The sequence below is a fragment of the Babylonia areolata genome, chromosome 5 (genome assembly GCF_041734735.1).
Source record: "Babylonia areolata isolate BAREFJ2019XMU chromosome 5, ASM4173473v1, whole genome shotgun sequence".
NCBI lineage: Eukaryota > Metazoa > Mollusca > Gastropoda > Neogastropoda > Buccinidae > Babylonia > Babylonia areolata.
Window position 1 is genome coordinate 53,861,444 of NC_134880.1, and position 20,000 is coordinate 53,881,443.

The window sequence follows — 20,000 nt, forward strand, 5'->3', positions numbered from 1 at the left end:
CTGAGATGGGGGTACTGTGCTATATAAGCCTGCATTTTAGTATTATTATTATTATTATTATTATTATTATTATTATTATTATTATATTGATAAACAAACAGTAAAGAGTGGCAATTCTCTCCATTCACAGGTTACACAATGTTATAATTGATACTTATATAGCACACCATCATTCACTCACCAGTTATCATCATCATTACTATTTCATAATTAATACTAATATAGAACCACACACCATCATTAACTAACCAGTTATCACCATCATTACTATGTTATAATTGATACTTATATAGCATACCATCACTCACTCAACAGTTATCATCATTGTTACTATTTTATAATTGATACTTATATCATACCACACACCATTATTAACTCATCAGTTATTATCATCATTACTATGTAGCACACCATCATTAACTAACCAATTATTATTATCATTACTATTTCATAATTGAATAGAACCACACACCATCATTAACTAACCAGTTATCATCGTCGTTACCATTTTACAATAGATACTTTTACAGAACCCCACACCATCATTATCTCACCAGTTATTATCATCGTTACTATTTTATGATTGATACTTTTATGGCAATAAGCATATTTTATGCTGTGTGACCACAACAGTGGCAATCATTATAGGACTGGCACATTTGTTTCTTACCCCAGCCACAGCACACCATCATTAAAAGGCGCAATAGCCAAGTGGTTACAACATGCACACACACACACAGTCACACACTGCGTAGTCCAATAGGACATTTGTTATAGTTGTTTGATGTTGGCGTTTATAACGTTTCCATTTTCCCTAGCATTGTCTCTCCCTATTCACCCTCCACATATGCACACATTTTTACCCCCACCCCCCCTCCCACAACCCCTTCCCCCACGTTTTTGTTTTTGTTTTTTGTTGGGGTTTTTTGTTGTTTTTTTCGTCTAATATCACTTCAAGTGAAAAAAAGTTAAACTGAAGACGAACGAACATGCACACACACACACACACACTCACTCACTCAACACATTCACTCACTGACAACATGAATACTTCCTTATACATCTCCATGACAGCAGGCCAATATCAAAATCACACACACACACACACACACACACACACACACATTCAACACACAACAAGGGGCACACAACACACAACACAGCACTCACCCTGTCCACACTCTGTGCACGACGTCTGTCCACCAGCTGTTTGGTACCACCCGGCAGGACAGGCTATCGGTTCGATCATCCCGGAATCGGGACAGTACGAGCCGGCTGGACATGTGGTGCAGCCGAGAGTGGCGTTGCTGGAGTACGACCCTGAGCTACACTCCACAGGTGTCACGGCCTTGTCAGTGCAGTCATAACCGCCGGGGCAAGGCAGGCATGACGTGGAGCCCAGCAAGGAGTAGTAACCGTCCGCGCAGGGGTTGCCTGGGTTATGAAGGATGGCAGATATCGGTTTTGTCATTTGTATTTGCATTTGTATTTCTTTTTATCACAACAGATTTCTCTGTGTGAAATTCGGGCTGCTCTCCCCAGGGAGAGCGCGTCACTATATTACAGCGCCACCCATTTTTTTTTGTATTTTTTCCTGCGTGCAGTTTTGTTTTTCCTATCGAAGTGGATTTCTCTACAGAATTTTGCCAGGAACAACCCTTTTGTTGCCGTGGGTTCTTTTACGTGCGCTAAGTGCATGCTGCACACGGGACCTCAGTTTATCGTCTCATTCAAATGACTAGCGTCCAGACCACCACTCAAGGTCTAGTGGAGGGGGAAAAAATATCGGCGGCTGAGCCGTGATTCGAACAAGCGCGCTCAGATTCTCTTGCTTCCTTGGCGGACGCGTTACCTCTAGGCCATCACTCCACACATTATGTTGGTCTGTTGTTTGCTGCTCACAAGATTATTGTTATCGTGGTCTGTTTGCTTCCAAGGAGGAAGGTGGCAGAATGGTTAAGACGCTCAGCTGCCAATACAGAAAGTCTGTGAAGGTGTGGGGGTTTGAATCCCGCTCTCGCCCTTTCTCCCAAATTGGAGTGGAAAATCCAACTGAGCACCTAGTCATTCAGATGAGACGAGGTCCCGTGTGCAGCACGCACTTGGTGCACTGAAAAAGAACCCATGGCAACAAGCATGTTGTCCTATAGCAAAATTCAGTAGACGAAATCCACTCTGACAGGTACACAAAGATATAAGTATGCACTCAAGACCTGACTAAGTGTGTTGGGTTATGCTGCTGGTCAGGCATCTGTTCTTGTGATCTGTTTGCTAACAAGGTTCCTGTTCTTGTGGTCTGTTTGCTGCTAACAAGATTCCTGTTTTTGTGATCTGTTTGCTAACAAGATTCTTGTGGTCTGTTTGCTACCAAGATTCTTGTTCTTGTGGTCTGTTTGCTAACAAGATTCTTGTGGTCTGTTTGCTAACAAGATTCCTGTTCTTGTGGTCTGTTTGCTAACAAGATTTTTGTGGTCTGTTTGCTAACAAGATTCCTGTTCTTGTGGTCTGTTTGCTAACAAGATTCCTGTTCTTGTGGTCTGTTTGCTAAAAGATTCCTGTTCTTGTGGTCTGTTTGCTAACAAGATTATTGTTCTTATGGTCTGTTTGCTAACAAGATTCCTGTTCTTGTGGTCTGTTTGCTAACAAGATTATTGTTCTTGTGGTCTGTTTGCTAACAAGATTCTTGTTCTTGTGGTCTGTTTGCTGCTAACAAGATTATTGTTCTTGTGATCTGTTTGCTAACAAGATTCCTGTTCTTGTGGTCTGATTGCTAACAAGATTCCTGTTCTTGTGGTCTGTTTGTTAACAAGATTCTTGTTTTTGTGGTCTGTTTGCTAACAAGATTCCTGTTCTTGTGGTCTGATTGCTAACAAGATTCCTGTTCTTGTGGTCTGTTTGTTAACAAGATTCCTGTTCTTGTGGTCTGTTTGCTAACAAGATTCCTGTTCTTGTGGTCTGTTTGCTAACAAGATTCCTGTTCTTGTGGTCTGTTTGCTAACAAGATTATTGTTCTTGTGGTCTGTTTGCTAACAAGATTCCTGTTCTTGTGGTCTGTTTGCTAACAAGATTATTGTTCTTGTGGTCGGTTTGCTAACAAGATTCTTGTTCTTGTGGTCTGTTTGCTGCTAACAAGATTATTGTTCTTGTGATCTGTTTGCTAACAAGATTCCTGTTCTTGTGGTCTGATTGCTAACAAGATTCCTGTTCTTGTGGTCTGTTTGCTAACAAGATTCCTGTTCTTGTGGTCTGTTTGCTAACAAGATTCCTGTTCTTGTGGTCTGTTTGCTAACAGGATTCCTGTTCTTGTGGTCTGTTTGCTAACAAGATTCCTGTTCTTGTGGTCTGTTTGCTAACAAGATTCCTGTTCTTGTGATCTGTTTGCTAACAAGAATCCTGTTCTTGTGGTCTGTTTGCTGCTAACAAGAAAATTGTTCTTGTGGTCTGTTTGCTAACAAGATTCTTGTTCTTGTGGTCTGTTTGCTGCTAACAAGATCCCGGAACGCTACCTTACGTCAACGCTATAGCGTTCCATCGTCTGGAGTGAGTTAATAATATAAAATGTCTTCTTGTGTCAATTAACTCACAAATGTATAAATGATATAAAGGTATGGAAATTACAATGGCCTTTGCTGAAAGAACACAGGACTGATTTATGATCTGCATTTTTGTTGTTGTTGTTGCTTTTGTTCAAAGGCAAGTCAGTAAATAGACATTTAGATCTGGGGAAAAAATATGTCCTTTCTTTGATCACATCTGAACAGATTCTGTCTCAGTTTTATCAAAATGATATACTTGACTCCCAGATCTATTCAACTCGCACATAATGCATGCTCACTGTGATAAGAATCTGTCTCAACTGGACATATATTGCACACATATCCAATTAACCTGGGCAGATTCTGATCTGGCTCACACACAATGCACGCCCATTAAGATAAGAATCCATTTCATTTCACATGTTTAACTCCTACATCTAAATAAATTAAACAGATTTTTATCTAAGTCACATGCTCATTATGATAAGAATCTGTCTCAATGTGAGAAATTTTGCTCCAAGATCTGAATAACCTCAAACATTTGTAGTTGTTTTTCAAACAGTCCGTACTTTCAATAATCTCAGCAGATTTTTATTCAACCCAAACACAAAGCATACTCACTGTGACAAGAATCTGTCTCTCACCATAAACTTTGGCTTGTTGCTGCTCAATGTGTTTGCAATGTCTTTACTTGCTTTTGAAAATAAAATCATGCATAAACCAATCTGTCTCTATATTACATATTTTGCTCCCAGATCTAAAGACTTACTGGCAGAGGTGGTGGGGCAGTACGACCCAGCAGGACAGTCGGTGCAGGACCCAGCACCAGTGGACGTCTTGTACTGACCGCTGTTGCAGGCAGTGCACGACATCTGTACTCCCGTGCTGAAAAAAACAACAACGATTTCTTCATGTTTACACGTATTGTGTTCTACAAGAGTCCATTCTCACCTGTCAATCAGGTATGCATGCGTTTAACGAACAGGTGAACACAGAGTCCATATTCACCTGTATTATCCAGGGTATCAGTCCACACATGAAACATCAACTGCAATCTACAAACAGGTGAACACCAAGTCCATTCTCACCTGTATTCTCCAGGGCCGCAGTCACTAGGTGAGGAGCTTTTCGAGGCGCAGTACTGGCCGGCAGGGCAAGCGGTGCAGATCGCGGCGCCATTGCTGGTAGAGTAGTAGCCATCCGCACATGTGATGCACACTGTGGTGCCCTCTGGACTGTACTCCCCGGCCAGGCAGTCGATGGGCGTGCTGGCGGGGTCTGTGCATTTTTTACCTGAGAACAACGACAGGTGAGAGAGCTTCATGTGGGTTCACTGTCAATCATGTAGAGACATTTGGTATCAAATGACCAAACAAAAGAGGTACGATGGTAGGTTGTTGTTGTTTTAAGAGGAAGAAAGTCTGACAGGCTGAAAGAAATTGATAATGTTTGTTTCACCTGCAAAAAAAAAAATTAGTATGATCTCTTTTGATTTAAAGTTTGAGCACACACACACACACACACACACACACACACACACACACACACACACACACACAAATTCTTCACCTCACCTCACACCTCACCCCCTCACTCCACCCCCAACACACATGTATCACACACACTCCCAAAACACACATACCTCCCTCACACCCTCACTCACCGATCACCAACCCACCCCCTACTCCCCTCCACCCTCCCCCACATACACATATACACTGACCAGAGGGACAAGGATTGCAAACTGTCGATCCAGTGGAGTCAGCGTACGTGCCGTTGGTGCAGGGGTCCTGATCGCCCATTCCATCCAGGGGGCACTGGTACCCAGCGTCACAGCTGCTGCAGCTCGTCGAGTTCTCCGGTGCATAGGTACCTGCCAGGCACTTCACAGGGCTGCTGGTGGTGGTACTAGAACACGCATACCTGGACAACGACAGAACAGTCTCTTAAAGTGAACTGGGCTGCTGTTGTGGTACTAGAACACGCGCACCTGTAAAACCACAAAACAGCCTCTTTAAATGCACTAGGCTGCTGGTGGTGGTACTAGAACACACATACCAGGAAAAACATTTAAACAGTCTCTTTAAGTGAGAGCTGTGTGCAGAAAAGCTCTCACGCTGGGACGCTACATAGATTCACTCCTTCAAGCTCTGCAGCACTGACCGAAATACAAGAGAAGCTCTAGCCTCTGACTGCTCAACATAGCACAGCCGGGTCCACCTATGGGGCATAGGTGCCAGCCAGACACTTCACCGGACTGCTGGCGATGGTTCCAGAACACACATACCTGGAAAACCATAGAACAGTCTCTTTAAGTGAGAGCTGTGTGCAGGAAAGTGCTCCCACACGGGGGGTGGGGGGGGGGGGCAGAAGAAACACTACAAAATTCACGAACAATCCCCCTCCAGCTCTGCAGCACTGACCCAAATACAAGGAAAGCTCTAGCCTCTGACTGCTCAACATGGCACAGTCAGGTCCGCCTGTAGGGCATAGGTACCAGCCAGACTCTTCACTGGGCTGCTGCTGGTGGTACTATAGCATGCTCTGATGCACTGACCCAAATACTAAGAAAGCTCTAGCCTCTGACTGCTCAACATGGCAATGCTGGGGCAATCTATGAGGAGCAGAGGATCATCAACACCATTCTGAAATGCTGGCAATGCAAGACGGCACTTGGACACCACCAGCTACACCCCTGTTCGCAGCACCACCGACCCTTCACTCACAGCTTGGATTGGACTTTGTGACTCATTTACAGAGCCACCCAGTGTGATGGTCTTGCTCATCTTTGCTTGTGAGGGAGAATCATCAACAACAACAACCTGGAAAACCAACCAGTTTATCATCCTCAACCTTAACCCTTTCAGTGGAAAGCTAATTTTATATTCAGTTACAATTTGCCAAGGGTTGTTTTGGTCACAGGGAGTAATTTTTTTTTTTATTCCAGCGTGCAAACTGCTAAAAGAAAGTATATATATCCAATACTTTTTTGAAAGAGAAATTAACATACTATCCAGTTATGACAATTTCACATGAATTCAATGATCTTGCGATTAGGAAATTCCTATAAGTGGAGTGATGGCCTAGAGGTAACGCGTCCGACTAGGAAGCGAGAAAATCTGAGCACGCTGGTTCGAATCACGGCTCAGCCGCCGATATTTTCTCCCCCTCCACTAGACCTTGAGTGGTGGTCTGGGCGCTAGTCATTCAGATGAGACGATAAACTGAGGTCCCGTGTGCAGCATGCACTTCACGCACGTAAAAGAACCCACGGCAACAAAAGGGTTGTTCCTGGCAAAATTCTGAAGAAAAATCCACTTCGATAGGAAAAAACATAAAACTGCACGCAGGAAAAAATACAAAAAAATGGGTGGCGCTGTAGTATAGTGACACGCTCTCCCTGGGGAGAGCAGCCCAAATTTCACACAGAGAAATCTGTTGTGATAAAAAGCAATACAAATACAAATAATGATGTGATAAAAAAATTTCCGTACTGGAGCACTTTTGGAGGGGCACCAAACGGGCCACTGAAGGGGTTAACCCCATGACCACTGAAGGGGTTAACCCCATGGCCGCTGAAGCATGGTGAAGTGAGATTAGTGTAACATCAGTTGAAACTGCCTTCCTGACTCTTCCTTAGCTTGTCAATGATTAGTGTAGCATCAGTTGAAACTGCCTTCCTGACTCTTCCTGTAGCTTGTCAATGATTCAGCTGTTTCTGCTGATCAATGTTAATGTGATCCCAAAGAGGAAAATCTTTTAAATACAGATTGGTAACTGACATCCTGAAAGAAATTCAAATACAGAATGTTGACTGACATTCTGACCTGTAAGCTCTGGCTTACCTCAGTGAAGTTACAGCTTCTTACTGATGAGCATACCCGTCAGCAGCAGTCAAGTGGTTAATACTAAGTGAAGTAGCAACAGTCAAGTGGTTAATACTAAGAGAAGTAGGTTACCACTGGTAAAAAAAAAAAAATGTATAGGTCAGGCATCTGTCCCCCCCAGCCCACACCCACACCCCCTAACACACACATGCACACACCTTCTACCTCTCACTTTATTGTGTTGAACTAAGGAGGCGCTCAGAAAAAAATCTTTGTTTGGAGCTGTATTGTACAGGAACACTTGTTTGTGCCAAACACAACAACAGAAAATAATTTCTACTAACCCAGCTTCACAAAGGCTGGCTTGAATTAATCATTCCAATCAGCAATTTCTACGAACCCAGCTTCACAAAGACTGGCTTAGATTAATCATTCCAATCAGCAATTTTTACTAACCCTGCTGGGCAGCTGGAGCAGACGGTGGCTCCGGCAGCACTGTGTTTACTGGCTCCGCACGGTGTTTCCGTTGTGGAGGTGCAGTAGTGACCTGCAGTGCATTCTGCGCACGATGACGCTCCTGAGCTGTCCGCAAAGTATCCTGAAACAGTCCACACACTTCTCTTATTTCTGACAACCTTCCAAGTCAAGTCAAGTCAAGTCAAGATTTTATTTCATGATGGTAAATTGAATAAGCAACAATTGCTTTTTTACATCAAGCCATCAATGAAAATAATAATTAAAAAAAAATTAAAGAGAAGGGAAAAGGAGGAAAAAAATATAAGAAAAAATAGTGGGGGCGGGGGGGGGGGAGAGAGAGAGAGAGAAAAGAAACAAGCAGAGGAAGAGCAACAACAACAACAAAATGCATATATATATACAAGAATATTGTGATACAGAAAGTCTGCAGCTGTAACACTTCAATGCTAATCCATGAAAGAAAATGAAACAAAACAAAATTTTATTTAACCATGGTAATGAGATAAATATATGTTTCTTCCACCCAGCCCTAGGGAATAAAAGGAAAGGTAATAAAAGATAAATCCCCCCAAAAAATCATCAGTCTGTCAAGAAAGGAAAACACAACTAAATAAAAGAAATGCAAGCAAGTAAATCTGGTGAAGATGAGGTAAGTCAAAGACTTGAAATGTGAATGCAATTTCATGTGAAAAAAATCATGAAACAAATGGGGTGGAAATTTTTCATTAAATCTTTCTATACCAAGGTACGCTATAGCATACCTCATGCGCACAACGCTTTGTTACTGTGGTACGCTATAGCCTGTACTTCTATTGTGGCTGAAAATGCTTTTGTTTGAGTACAATACATGCGAGCGTACAGTCACCCTTTGTGCTCGCTCGCTTGACAAGATGGCGTCTCTGTCAACTTCAGCAAGTACTGTGGCTCAAAGTCGATTCTACAGTGGATATCCACTGTGCATACGCATTTGCCCATTCAATTGCTACAATTAGGAAGTATCTATAGTTACAAAAGACAACATTTGTAAAATTTCTGTTATATAAGAAAAACTCACCCTCTTTATGTCAGTTGTGAAAAACACAGATTTTTTTTCAAAATATCATAAATCAGTCAATAATTAAGTGAGTACTTTGAAACTTTGCCAAATGTTAGTCCATTCTATTCTTTATATTATCACAAAATTTCACAGCTGTATGTAATTGCATTTGTTTCTAGATATTTTTCTTGTAACATAAACAAACAACCAGTACAGAGAGTATAATTAAGGAAGTCATCGAGCAGTATAGAATGAGTTAATGCAATAGACTTTGTTTGATAGTGAACAGAGTTCTGCTAACCTGCTCATCTTGTTTTAAATCAAGTGCTTTTTGTTTTATTCAGATTCCATGCACACACATTTATGCACACACACACACACACACACACACATACACACACATATTTATCCAAACACACACACACACACACACACACACACACACACACATTCTCACACTGTATACTGTACACTTGACAATGGATCGCTAACTCTTAAATATCCAGACTTCTGAAGATGTCAAATATGGTGGAACTGAAAATTCTGTTGCATGTCTTAATATTGTGTTATATCACTTATCATAATAAATTTTGGCGTGTAAAATGACAATATCAAAAGTTAAAGCAAGTCAAGGCAAGAAATGTGCCAATATACATTGTCCACTGTATTGCACAACAGTTCAAAACAAGCAATATTTGTCACAGACCTGAAAACAAATGACATCAGAAAGAACGCAAAGATATGTGCAAGATCAAGGGAGACAAGGGATAAAAGATGAACTGTGCTTTGAAAATAGATTAAAGTGAGAATCGATAACTTTTTTTTTTTTTTTTAATGTATATACGCACCAAAAACACGACATTTCAAAGCATGCACAAAAAAAAATATGTTATACTTCCATGCCAGATCGTGAAAGGCAATGGAAAAAAGTTCACTATTGTTTTGAAAAAGATTGGAAATCTGAATGAACCCTTCTTCTTCTTCTGCGTTCGTGGGCTGCAACTCCCACGTTCACTAGTATGCACACGAGTGGGCTTTTACGTGTATGACCGTTTTTACCCCGACATGTAGGCAGCCATACTCCGTTTTCGGGGGTGTGCATGCTGGGTATGTTCTTGTTTCCATAACCTACCGAACGCTGACATGGATTACAGGATCTTTAACGTGCGTATTTGATCTTCTGCTTGCATATACACACAAAGGGGGTTCAGGCACTAGCAGGTCTGCACATATGTTGACCTGGGAGATCGTAAAAATCTCCACCCTTTACCCACCAGGCGCCATCACCGTGATTCGAACCCGGGACCCTCAGATTGACAGTCCAACGCTTTAACCACTCGGCTATTGCGCCCGTCATCTGAATGAACAACCACATGTACATGCAACAGTCTCCACCCCTCTGCACTGAACGTTCCTGCCAGCAGCCTGGGAGACTGGCCACGTCCTGAGAAGGGTAGGTGCAGTTCTTTCCCCCTGGGCACTGGGTGCACATGGAGGCTCCTGCTCCACTTACATACCCTGGGTTACAGGGTGCACACCCAGCATCCCCCTCCCCACTAAATGTTCCCCCCGGACAGTCAAGTAACACCCCACTGGTTGCTGGGTCGGAGCAGTTCTTGCCACTGGGGCATACTGTACAGACGCCCACACCTGTGCTGCTATAGTAACCTGTGAGAGGCACCTATTAGCTATGGAACAACTTTTACGACTGACATTTATGTATTTGTATCTTTGCAATCAGCAACAATGAAACCGAAGAACAATATCACAACAACAACAACAAAAACGGAGACAATTATGAAACAAGAATGAATAAGGTGAGCTGTACTTGCCTGCTAACAAGAAAAAGTTTTGTTTCAAGTCTTATGAATAAAGACAAACTAAATAAAAACCAAAGAAATATTCGTGGTGACCACAGTAATACACTCTCCAAGGGAGACAATTTGAATTTCACACAGAAAAATAGTCTTGTGTGATCAGGAAGATATAATTACAATATATAAAGGAAGAAGCCTTGAAGTACACAAACTCATACAGACACTCACAAGCATATATATACACATACTCATACTAACATACACACACACACATACATACTCTCTCTCTCTCTCTCTCTCTCTCTCTCTCTCTCTCTCTCTCTCTCTCTCTCTCACCTGCAGAGCAAGCAGTGCAGCTGACGGAGCCAGCAGCAGCAAAGTGACCGGCAGTACATGACTGAGCCACAGCGGGATCTGAACACTCACTCCCTGCAGGGCACTGCGTACAAGCTGTTTGACCTGACGATGGCTGGTAATCACCGCTTGGGCACTGAATAGCTGCATCCATGCCATCGTTTGGGCACTTGTGCCCTGAAAATGAAACAGGATAATGCAGTGTGAAAATATGTATGTAGGCCGAAAATTACATTCCATTCTCGTAATTTGTTTATTTGTCTGCTATTTTCTGCACATATGTGTATCACATTAACTCTCTCCATACGAACAGCGAAAGAGACGACGTTAACAGCGTTTCACCCCAATTACCATCATCAAAATATTGCAAGCGGAAGGCTCTTATACTGAAGAGGTGAATGTTGACAAAGAATACCACAATTCTGACGACGGAAGCTAAAGGTTGGGTCATTCAGACACCCACTGGACATCCGAGGGGTCTGTGTAGAGGAGAAGAGAGGACTGGCCGTACTGAGTGAGTTAACAAACACCCCCGAGTGTTCTCACTGTTTATGCCATTCTCTATTCTTTGTTTCTCCAACAGGAACACCTCACTCACCTGTGGGACAGGTGACACAGGATGAATCGGATGATCCTCTGTAACTGCCAGCTGTGCAGTTTTCACACGCCGTCTGACCTGAGTTAGGTACCTGACCTGCTGGACATGCCTGAAATCAATCCCGTTCACATAACAATTAATTTTCAACTGAACTATGCTTCACCACAGAGATTAGGTGCATCCAAAGGCATGCACACACACGGCCACAAACTCCAAACACAATGCACTGTATGTTCATGAATGGGGGTACATGTACTGTGTTAACTACTGACAACAAGCTACACACCTAAAGACACAACTTGGTTGGTAGTCGAACAAACATTGACAGACAGGGGCTGGTTGTCAGTGGGACAGATACTGACAACATGTTATACACTTACAGACAGCCTGGTTGTTAGCGGAACAGATACTGACAACATGCTATACACTTACAGACAGCCTTGTTGTCAGTGGGACAGATACTGACAACATGCTATACACTTACAGACAGCCTGGTTGTCAGTGGGACAGATACTGACAACATGCTATACACTTACAGACAGCCTGGTTGTTGGTGGGACAGACACTGACAACATGCTATACACTTACAGACAGCCTGGTTGTTAGTGGGACAGACACTGACAACATGCTATACACTTACAGACAGGGGCTGGTTGTTAGTGGGACAGATACTGACAACATGCTATACACTTACAGACAGGGGCTGGTTGTTAGTGGGACAGATACTGACAACATGCTATACACTTACAGACAATCTGGTTGTCAGTGGGACAGATACTGACAACATGCTATACACTTACAGACAGGGGCTGGTTGTTAGTGGGACAAATACTGACAACATGCTATACACTTACAGACAATCTGGTTGTTAGTGGGACAGATACTTACAACATGCTATACACTTACAGACAGCCTGGTTGTCAGTGGGACAGATACTGACAACATGCTATACACTTACAGACAGCCTTGTTGTCAGTGGGACAGATACTGACAACATGCTATACACTTACAGACAGCCTGGTTGTTGGTGGGACAGATACTGACAACATGCTATACACTTACAGACAGGGGCTGGTTGTTAGTGGGACAGACACTGACAACATGCTATCCACTTACAGACAGCCTTGTTGTCAGTGGGACAGATTCTGACAACATGCTATACACTTACAGACAGCCTGGTTGTTGGTGGGACAGATACTGACAACATGCTATACACTTACAGACAGGGGCTGGTTGTTAGTGCGACAGATACTGACAACATGCTATACACTTACAGACAGCCTTGTTGTCAGTGGGACAGATACTGACAACATGCTATACACTTACAGACAATCTGGTTGTTAGTGGGACAGATACTGACAACATGCTATACACTTACAGACAGCCTTGTTGTCAGTGTGACAGACATTGACAACATGCTATACACTTACAGACAGCCTGGTTGTTAGTGGGACAGATACTGACAACATGCTATACACTTACAGACAGCCTTGTTGTTAGTGCAACAAATACTGACAACATGCTATACACTTACAGACAGCCTTGTTGTTAGTGCGACAAATACTGACAACATGCTATACACTTACAGACAGCCTTGTTGTCAATGGGACAGACACTGAAAACATGCTATACACTTACAGACAGGGGCTGGTTGTCAGTGGGACAGATACTGACAACATGCTATACACTTACAGACAGCCTGGTTGTTAGTGGGACAGATACTGACAACATGCTATACACTTACACACAATCTGGTTGTTAGTGGGACAGATACTGACAACATGCTATACACTTACAGACAGCCTGGTTGTTAGTGGAACAGATACTGACAACATGGTATACACTTACAGACAGCCTTGTTGTCAGTGGGACAGATACTGACAACATGCTATACACTTACAGACAGCCTGGTTGTCAGTGGGACAGATACTGACAACATGCTATACACTTACAGACAGCCTGGTTGTTAGTGGGACAGATACTGACAACATGCTATACACTTACAGTTGTCAGTGGGACAAATACTAACAACACACTTTACATATACACTTACAGACGGCGCCTGGTTGTTAGTGGGACAGATACTGTCTGCAGGACAGGTTTGACAGGACACATCTCCCACAACACTGTACTCCAGGCTGCCACAGGCTGTGGTGCTGCTACCACCGCTGCAGCTGTAACCTGCGGGGCAAAGTTCGCAGGACGCGGCGCCAGCACTGCTGATTTTATCCGCGTCGCACGACGTGCAGGCTGCAGAGGAGGTGGACCCACTGTTGGCGTTGAAGGTTCCGGCAGAGCATTCTGTTTTGATGGTGCCGTCACAACTGTGCACAACAGCAGAAACGGTGGTTTTTATTATTGTTTTTTTTTTTTTTGTTACATGCATGAGAAAGATTGAAAACTGGATTAGGATGGATTATGACAAAAAGGATGTGCCCTCCCCATGAAAACTGAATGCTTGGAATACAAAATATTTTTTTTTAAATTGTGACCTGTAATCACTCCCAGCACTATTTCAGTGCCTCATCTGTTATTTGGCTTTCCAGTTCTCACTATCCACCATAAGAACAGAGGGACAGATTTGAGCACAAAATACAGCAATAATCAACGTGGTCTTTTTTCTGTAAGACTCCCAGAAATATGTAACATCAATTGCTTAAGTTACATACCTTCTGTAATAACTAACTTAAAACTTCTTACATTGATAATATTATGACTGATGACTCATCCAACTAACAGAGCATACTCTCTTTTTTTTTCTTCTTTTTTTTTTCTTTTCTTTTTTTTGATACCTTCACCTCCCTACCTCCGCTCCTCCAACCTCTCACCCATTCCCCAAATCAATTCCATGTGTACATGTGTGCTCAACTGAATGAATGCATGTGTGTAAAAATCACCTTATTTTGAATAAGACAATAATTTTTTTTTTTTTTTTTTTTTTTAAAGAATAAGACAATAAACCAGTGAGAAAAAGAACCTTCCAACAGAGTTCTCTAAAGCCATTTGTCATGCATCACATGGCTTGAGTTTCATCCCTATCTCTGTGGCTGCCTTCACCTCTACACTCCATCTCGCTCACTACGGTCAGCTTCAGATCCACTCCACTTACGCATACCCAGATTCAAACTCTCGACTGTTGGCCGCCGTTCTTTCTCTGTCTCTGGACCTTGCAATTGGAATGAACTTCCTCTTTCGCTTCGTCAAGTCTCCACACTCAGCTCTTTCAAGTCTGGCCTTAAAACCCACCTCTTCCCAAAATAGCCTCCCTTCCCTGCCTCTTCCTTGTCTTTAGTTTCTCCAGTTTTAGAGTTACGCGTGCGTGAGAATGACTGGTGCGAAAGCGCTTAGATTTGTCTATGCACAAGATTCAGCGCTATATAAATACCATTATTATTATTATTATTATTATTATTATCCCTTGCATGAGACCCGTCAGAAGGATGTCTGCAATGACAGTGACCAGTCTCCCAACGCACATTACAGAGAAAGGCCATTTTCCATTTATCAGTCAATGTTTCCAATCTCCACAGGAAAAAAACAACCACAAAATCTTGTGACTTTCTATGCCTCCCATTGCAGACTAATGTCAGTCTTTCATCCCTGATTCAGAGTTATACATGCATGTGAATGTCTGGTGTGGATGGGTTTTGGTTTGTTTCTGGGCAATCAATACTACCTAAATACCTTTATTTTCATGATAATTATTATTCTGTTCATTATTATTATTATCATCATCATCATCATCATCGTTATTATTATTATCATTACTATTATTATTATTATTATTATTATCATTATCATAATCATCATCATCATTATTATTATCATTATCATTTGTAGTAGTGGCAGTAGTAGTAGCAGTAGTAGTATCATTATCATTATTTTCATTTGTAGTAGTGGCAGTAGTAGTAGCAGTAGCAGTATCATTATCATTATTTTATCATTATTATTGTTGTCATTGCCCTTGTCATTATCATTATCTAATTTCTGCATCATCATCATTATTTTACTATCATTATCATTATCATCATCATAGCATTAGCATCATTATTGGTATTGTTATTAGCATTATTATCATTATTAGCAGCAGCAGCATTATTAAGTGTAGTAGTATCATTCTTCTTCTTCTTCTTCTTCTTCTTCTTCTTCCCATCATTACTATTATTTCTTCTTCTTCTGCATTCACTCGTATGCACACGAGTGGGCTTTTATGTGTATGACCGTTTTTACCCTGCCATGTAGGCAGCCATACTCCGTTTTTGGGGGTGTGCATGCTGGGTATGTTCTTGTTTCCATAACCCACCGAACGCTGACATGGATTACAGGATCTTTAACGTGCGTATTTGATCTTCTGCTTGGGGGTTCAGACACTAGCAGGTCTGCACATATGTTGACCTGGGAGATTGTAAAAATCTCCATCCTTTACCCACCAGTCACCGTGATTCGAACCCGGGACCCTCAGATTGACAGTCCAACGCTTTAACCACTCGGCTATTGCGCCCGTCTTTACTATTATGAAAATGAAGGGAAATATGAAACTGGATAAACAGGAAAAAATATACTGCCAAAGGAACATCAGTTAATTTCTAATATCTGTACATTATGCCGGACTGCCAAAGGATTAGTAGTTAATATTTCATCTTTGCACCTTATGCTTGAAAATTCCAAAGGATGCATGGAAGACCAAAATGTGTGTACAGCATGACTGATCAGCTCAGCTACAGCTTAAGCCACGCATAATATAGACATGGACAGGAGGCGGTTGCTATTAATTCTGCTTTTAGCATGATTGACAAGTATTCCTGTCATTTATCAATTTCTTTTTCTTTGTCCACTATTGTCTTTGCTGTGTTCATGTTCATGCTTACCTGCTCCCGTGCTGCTACCATGAAGTTCGTGAACAATATTTGTTTACCTACAGTACAATATGTGTTTACCAAACATCTCTTTGCATAAAACAAGCATGAAATGGAGAATCAGACAATAGTGAGATCCATCCAACATGGAGTGTGGGATGTGTGTGTGTGTAGGGGGTGGGCGGGGGGGGGGAATGGGGGGGGGTGTTAGATGTGGACAATTGATATGGGAGCCTGAGAAAAAAATGGATCATTGAATCAAGGAATAGGAAGTGAAAGCATACCAATCTATATATATTTATGTTGATGATACTGATGATAACAATGCTTGTGTGTATCTTTCCCTTATGTGTTTTAAATTCTCCTTTATTTCACTTTGTATGTGTGAATGTATGTACTTACATAATGTAAAATGTTTTCAAAAAAGTGTTCATTAAAAAAAAAGATTATTCCTGGTGAGTATACATTCTGTTTATACATCAACTGCTGTTCACACATAGGAATGCCAACAGGAGGAAAGTATTGTGAGGTGTTTACTTGTTGTTACTGTTGTCATATTTTCATGCTGTTTTCTTGTTTTTGTTATTGCTGCTTTGTCTGCTGCTGTCAGTGTTTCTGCTACTAACTCTGTCATTGTTCTGCTACTAACACTGTCATTGTTTCTGCTACTAACGCTGTCATTGTTTCTGCTACTAACGCTGTCATTGTTTCTGCTACTAACGCTGTCATTGTAATTGCTATCCAAAGCTATGTATCCCTTCAAGTGAACTGGTTTGAAAGTACTGTAATTTTCCTAGTGTAAGTCATGTTCTAAATTAATTTCTTGACTGAAATATATGCATTTGTATACATTTATATTCACCTATACACACATGCATATATATATATATATATATATATATATATATATATATATATATATATATATATATATATATATATATATATATATATATATATATATATATATATATATATATATGTGTGTGTGTGTGTGTGTGTGTGTGTGTACACACACACACACACACACACACACACACACACACACACACACACATTCAGGTCAAGATTTTTTCTCAAGTGACAGTACACATCCCATCAACTGCCCGAGCCAAGAGATGTTCCCTCCAAGGTAAACATAAACTCCCCTGGAGCAAAGTGTCATATAAACCTACAGGCTTTGTCAGAAGGAAACTTTACAACCCTTCTTACCCAAGGCAACCTTATCTGCAGGTTCCACCATAACTGGCACACTCTGAATGTGTACCAGGACAACTATGTGAAATCTGATACTACTTCTACGTACTACAGCTGTTTATTCATTGAGTACTACAAAAGTAATTTGTGTGTGCGTATGTAAGCAGCCACACTCCTTTCTCAAGGGGAAGGTGCATTCTGGGTATGTACATGTTTTGATAACCTGCCAAATGCTGACGTGGATTACAGGATCTTTCATACGCTTTTCTTTTTTCTTTTTTTTTTCTTCTGAGTTGATGTTTACAAACTTATACCAAAGACAGATAGACAATCGAGGTAACAATGTGTGTGTGTGTGTGTGTGTGTGTGTGTGTGTGTGTGTGTGTGTGTGCAGCAATATGATTATTATACATGTGTGTGCCTGTATGTATGTATATATGTATGTATGTATGCATGTATGTATGTTTGTCTGTTTGTTTGTATGTGTGTGTGTGTGTGTGAGGGGCAAAGTGCAAGCAGAATGATAAGTTAATGCCTGCGTCATTCAAAAAAAAAAAAAAAAAAAGAAAGAAAGAAAAAGAAAAAAAAAGCTTCTCTTGTGTCAAGGCAAATGGAAATTACTGCACATAGCAGTGTGTGTTCCATGCCATCTCGTGTTTCACAATGGTCCGCCACTTCCATAACCACTGAAAATCCATGACGCACCTTGTCAATCAATCTTTCATTCTGTTACAAGCCCGTTCTGTGAAAAAATACCTGTAGCCCACCCCACCACCCCACCAACCTGCCCAGCCCCTGAGTCCCCTACACATGAAACGTCTACCCAGTCTACCTACCCATCCCACTAGACTTTCACAATGTCTTGTCTGGCAATCTGCCAGTACCTACACCCCCCAGGGACCTTTCACCATTGATTTGACATGTGGCTGCAAAGCGCAGTGTGTGGACCAGAACCCCCCCCATGCCTGTGCAGAGCTGCATACACAAAGGACACACAACACTAAACAGGAGCCCCTTGGTCTTATTCCTTGCTGCTTACCCCGCATGGCTGACGCAGTTCTGGTTTGCTTTACAGGCTTCTGACTTTGCGCTTGGTAATTGTACACAACACGAAGACATATGGCTCTCCCTCTCTGTCTCTGTCTCTGTCTCCTATTATTCCTCCCATTCTTCCTGTCATGTTTTAACTAAAATCTCTCTCTCTCTCTCTCTCTCTCTCTCTCTCTCTCTCTCTACCTGTCTCCCCTCTCTCTCCCTCCCTCTCTGTCTCTTTTTCCAGTCTGTCTGTCTGTTCCCCCTCTCTCTCCCTCTTGCTCTTCCTGTCTCCCCTCTCTCTCCCTCTTGATCTACCTGTCTCCCCTCTCTCTCCCTCTTGATCTACCTGTCTCCCCTCACTCTCTCCCTCTTGATCTACCTGTCTCCCCTCACTCTCCCTCTTGATCTACCTGTCTCCCCACTCTCTCTCCCTCTTGATCTACCTGTCTCCCTCTCTCTCTCCCTCTTGATCTACCTGTCTCCCCTCTCTCTCCCTCTTGATCTACCTGTCTCCCCTCTCTCTCCCTCTTGATCTACCTGTCTCCCCTCTCCCTCTTGATCTACCTGTCTCCCCTCTCTCTCCCTCTTGCTCTTCCTGTCTCCCCTCTCTCTCCCTCTTGATCTACCTGTCTCCCTCCTCTCCCTCTTGATCTACCTGTCTCCCCTCTCTCTCTCCCTCTTGATCTACCTGTCTCCCCTCTCCCTCTTGATCTACCTGTCTCCCCTCCCTCTCCCTCTTGATCTACCTGTCTCCCCTCACTCTCTCCCTCTTGATCTACCTGTCTCCCCTCACTCTCTCCCTCTTGATCTATCTGTCTCCCCTCTCTCTCTCTCCCTCGTGATCTACCTGTCTCCCTCTCTCTCTCCCTCTTGATCTACCTGTCTCCCCTCTCTCTCTCCCTCTTGATCTACCTGTCTCCCTTCTCTCTCTCCCTCTTGATCTACCTGTCTCCCCTCTCTCTCTCTCCCTCTTGATCTACCTGTCTCCCCTCTCCCTCTTGATCTACCTGTCTCCCTCTCTCTCTCCCTCTTGATCTACCTGTCTCCCCTCTCTCTCTCCCTCTTGATCTACCTGTCTCCCCTCACTCTCTCCCTCTTGATCTACCTGTCTCCCTCTCTCTCTCCCTCTTGATCTACCTGTCTCCCCTCTCTCTCTCTCTCCCTCTTGATCTACCTGTCTCCCCTCTCCCTCTTGATCTACCTGTCTCCCCACTCTCTCCCTCTTGATCTACCTGTCTCCCCTCTCTCTCTCTCCCTCTTGATCTAC

The 20,000-nt window shown here is 42.4% G+C and overlaps 1 protein-coding gene across 1 annotated transcript in view; it reads right to left on the minus strand.

The window, feature by feature from the left end:
• Window positions 1-20,000, minus strand: part of LOC143282179 (uncharacterized) — a 214,240-nt gene that overhangs the window by 182,580 nt on the left and 11,660 nt on the right. The window contains 8 exon segments of the mRNA XM_076587751.1: window positions 1,171-1,434; window positions 4,306-4,421; window positions 4,625-4,829; window positions 5,260-5,459; window positions 7,820-7,961; window positions 11,030-11,224; window positions 11,646-11,754; window positions 13,699-13,969. Of these exon segments, the coding sequence (XP_076443866.1) occupies window positions 1,171-1,434; window positions 4,306-4,421; window positions 4,625-4,829; window positions 5,260-5,459; window positions 7,820-7,961; window positions 11,030-11,224; window positions 11,646-11,754; window positions 13,699-13,969 (1,502 nt within the window).